Source organism: Heterodontus francisci, chromosome 29, assembly GCF_036365525.1.
Source record: "Heterodontus francisci isolate sHetFra1 chromosome 29, sHetFra1.hap1, whole genome shotgun sequence".
NCBI lineage: Eukaryota > Metazoa > Chordata > Chondrichthyes > Heterodontiformes > Heterodontidae > Heterodontus > Heterodontus francisci.
The window spans coordinates 57,762,544-57,765,610 of NC_090399.1; the positions used below are offsets into that span (position 1 = coordinate 57,762,544).

General features: G+C 38.9%; 1 protein-coding gene across 1 annotated transcript; it reads right to left on the bottom strand.

The window, feature by feature from the left end:
• Positions 1 to 691: 691 nt before the first annotated feature.
• LOC137346336 (uncharacterized) lies at positions 692 to 2,720 on the bottom strand. The gene is made up of 2 exons (XM_068009838.1): positions 1,911 to 2,720; positions 692 to 1,814 (listed from the first exon to the last, which is right to left on the bottom strand). Exons 1-2 carry the CDS (start codon positions 2,397 to 2,399, stop codon positions 1,671 to 1,673), a joined length of 633 nt encoding a protein of 210 aa, XP_067865939.1. The 5' UTR covers positions 2,400 to 2,720; the 3' UTR covers positions 692 to 1,670.
• Positions 2,721 to 3,067: the final 347 nt, after the last annotated feature.

Below are 3,067 nucleotides of genomic sequence, written 5' to 3' on the forward strand. Positions count from 1 at the left end.
TGAAGTTAATTTCACCATAATCGTTATGAGAAGGAAATGGGTTTGGAGTGGGGGGATGTGGGAGAGTAATTGTTAAATTAATCTCTGCACAAAATATGGAGGAAACATTCCTGACTGAAACCTAACACACCTGGTGCAATGACGTGCGTTCAGGTTCAACACCGGTTTTACAATCCGTCTGATTACACATTCCAGGTATTTCAAGATAAATATAGAGTTCAGAACTTATAACAAGACATGAAATATAGGAGCACAATGTAACACTTTAAAACTGGGGTTATATTATTTCTAGATTTTATGCTCCATTAATCTTTGAAATATTTAACTCTGCTTCTCTTCAAGATTACATTTGGTCTCGACTCCTTCTGTGTTGCCCAGGGAGCGTGAATTAGACTATATTCTCTATCTTCTATATTGATCTCCGTTCCATTTACACAAAGTGGGACAAGGTAAAAGACAGAGTGGTGATCTGATGAGAGGAGCTCAAAGTTATGGAGAGCTTGGATCAGAAAAATCATGACCATAAAAACTATTTTCACTTCTTGGCAGGAACGCATCAGTTTAACTTCATCACAAAAGAACCTGATTTTAGATTTAGAGTTTAGATTTTTATTGTCTATCCTGTGAGTTCCCAGGATTTTCCTTATCTTTGTAATGTAACAGAGTGACACGACATTTATATTGTTTTATGTATAATTGTCACAGTGACTGAGTTTTAATAAACCAAATAAACAGTGGTTGTAACTTAGATAGCTACAGTTGTTTCATGTTTTGGAAAATAATAAGATTGCATGTCTCATGGTAAAAGTGCTGTAAATATTTTATTACTGCAATAAAACTGTCAATATTTTCTCATCAAACAAGGGAGTTAAAATGTTCCAGACAATATTTTAAATGTTCCAGAATATATTTCCTGTTCCTACGCTGGGGCTGTTGGATTGCCTGGTGAGTAGAGGACGATTGGAGCAAGAGAAACACACCGCTAATGAACTCATCTGAATTTATGCCCATTTAACTGCCTGAAAAATAGCATTTGGCAGAATCCCTTTTGGATATTTACCATCTCCTGCCCAGCTTCTTGTATTCACGATGTTCGATGATTCAACAGCCCAAGGCACACCACTGGGGAAATCTGTCACTGTCTTTTCTGTATGTCAACAAGAGCAATTTGTTGTGATCTGAAAATGATATTAATGATATTAATTGACCCGAAGCTTCCTGAAATTAAATAATTCATCACTAAAATTCAAAAAGCAGCCAAGCAGATATGTAGCTGAGCAAATCACATAACAATCAGATTCTTGAACTGAGTGAACTGGTTCATCCATCAAGCAAACTAGTTGCAGCAAACTGAACAATCAGACCAATAGTGTGTTAAAAAAGGGAGAACAGTATTTCTTTGAGTGAAGCTGAATTGAACCTATTGTATACAATGACAAAATTAAAGCAGCCGATACAAAGGTAAATTCTTCAAAAATGCCGCGCAAATTTACTTATACATTTAATTCTTTCCAAACCTGGATTGGTTTTATGTAAATATTTGACCAGTTAGAAATTGGTGTAAACAGAATAAGTTAGTTCTTTACCTTTACTTTCTGGACATTAAATACTCATTGAGATTATGTCAGGCTTTGTAAAGAGCTTTAAATGGTAAACATAAACATTTACCCTCACATTTCTCTTTGAGTCTCTCCAAATCTGTTGACAGCTCTGCTGGCCACAGTTCCGCCAGGGCAAATAGAGAACTTGGTTTTCAGTAGTATATTAAACAGCAGGAACAATATGCCTCTGTAGAGTGGTTGGACAGATCCAATCTAAACGGCAGATAATTGTGTATGATATGAGACCAATCCGGGGTGGGTGGGTGGGGAGATAAATTTAACGCATTCCGATTAATTTAATTTATTTACCTTAATCATCCGGGTAAAGGGATATTTAATAATATTCTTTAACTCATCTCTGAATTTGGTCTGTGCCACTGCATAAATAACCGTGTTGGTGCAGGAACTCAAACGCTGGAGCATGAATCCGGTCTGTTCCATGATGGTGAAAGGGTCATTGTAATCACTTTGGTAAAATTGATTTTCCGTAAATTGTACAGAAATCTGACAGATGGAGATTAGAATCCATAACAAGATAAAACTGCCCGAAATAGCGAGCAGTAATATGATGGACTTTCTGCGGCTCTCTATCTCTGGATCTTTGCTCTTTTCCCGGAATCCCCTCCTGACTCTATTGGTCACTACAATGTGTCTGATGGTCAGAGCATTGAAGAACAAAATTAAGAAAAATGCAGCAAGTGGGGTTAAAATAGTGTCAAGCCACAAGTAAACCATCCAAACGGGCAAAATATAGAATGCAGATTTTACAACACAGAACCATGGTATGTTATCAATCATTATTCCAGGTTCATTTACAAAGTAAAGTGGAATATTTTGTAAAACGGAAAGTGCACACACCGCTGCTATAACGACAAGTGCAGTTTTTTCTGTGCAGTATTTGTTTCTCAGTTTCTGGTAACAGATGGATACAAAGCGATCAAAGCTGAAAGCGACTGTTAACCAGACAGAACAATCAATGGAAATAAAACTGAAGGTGAATGTAAGACTACAGATGGAGGTGTAATCCAGAAATGAATTTGTGAAATTCTTTTTCTTTTGGGCCTCCTTATCTCGAGAGACAATGGATACGCGCCTGGAGGTGGTCAGTGGTTTGTGAAGCAGCGCCTGGAGTGGCTATAAAGGCCAATTCTGGAGTGACAGGCTCTTCCACAGGTGCTGCAGAGAAATTTGTTTGTTGGGGCTGTTGCACAGTTGGCTCTCCCCTTGCGCCTCTGTCTTTTTTCCTGCCAACTACTAAGTCTCTTCGACTCGCCACAATTTAGCCCTGTCTTTATGGCTGCCCGCCAGCTCTGGCGAATGCTGGCAACTGACTCCCACGACTTGTGATCAACGTCACACGATTTCATGTCGCGTTTGCAGACGTCTTTATAACGGAGACATGGACGGCCGGTGGGTCTGATACCAGTGGCGAGCTCGCTGTACAATGTGTCTTTGGGGATCCTGCC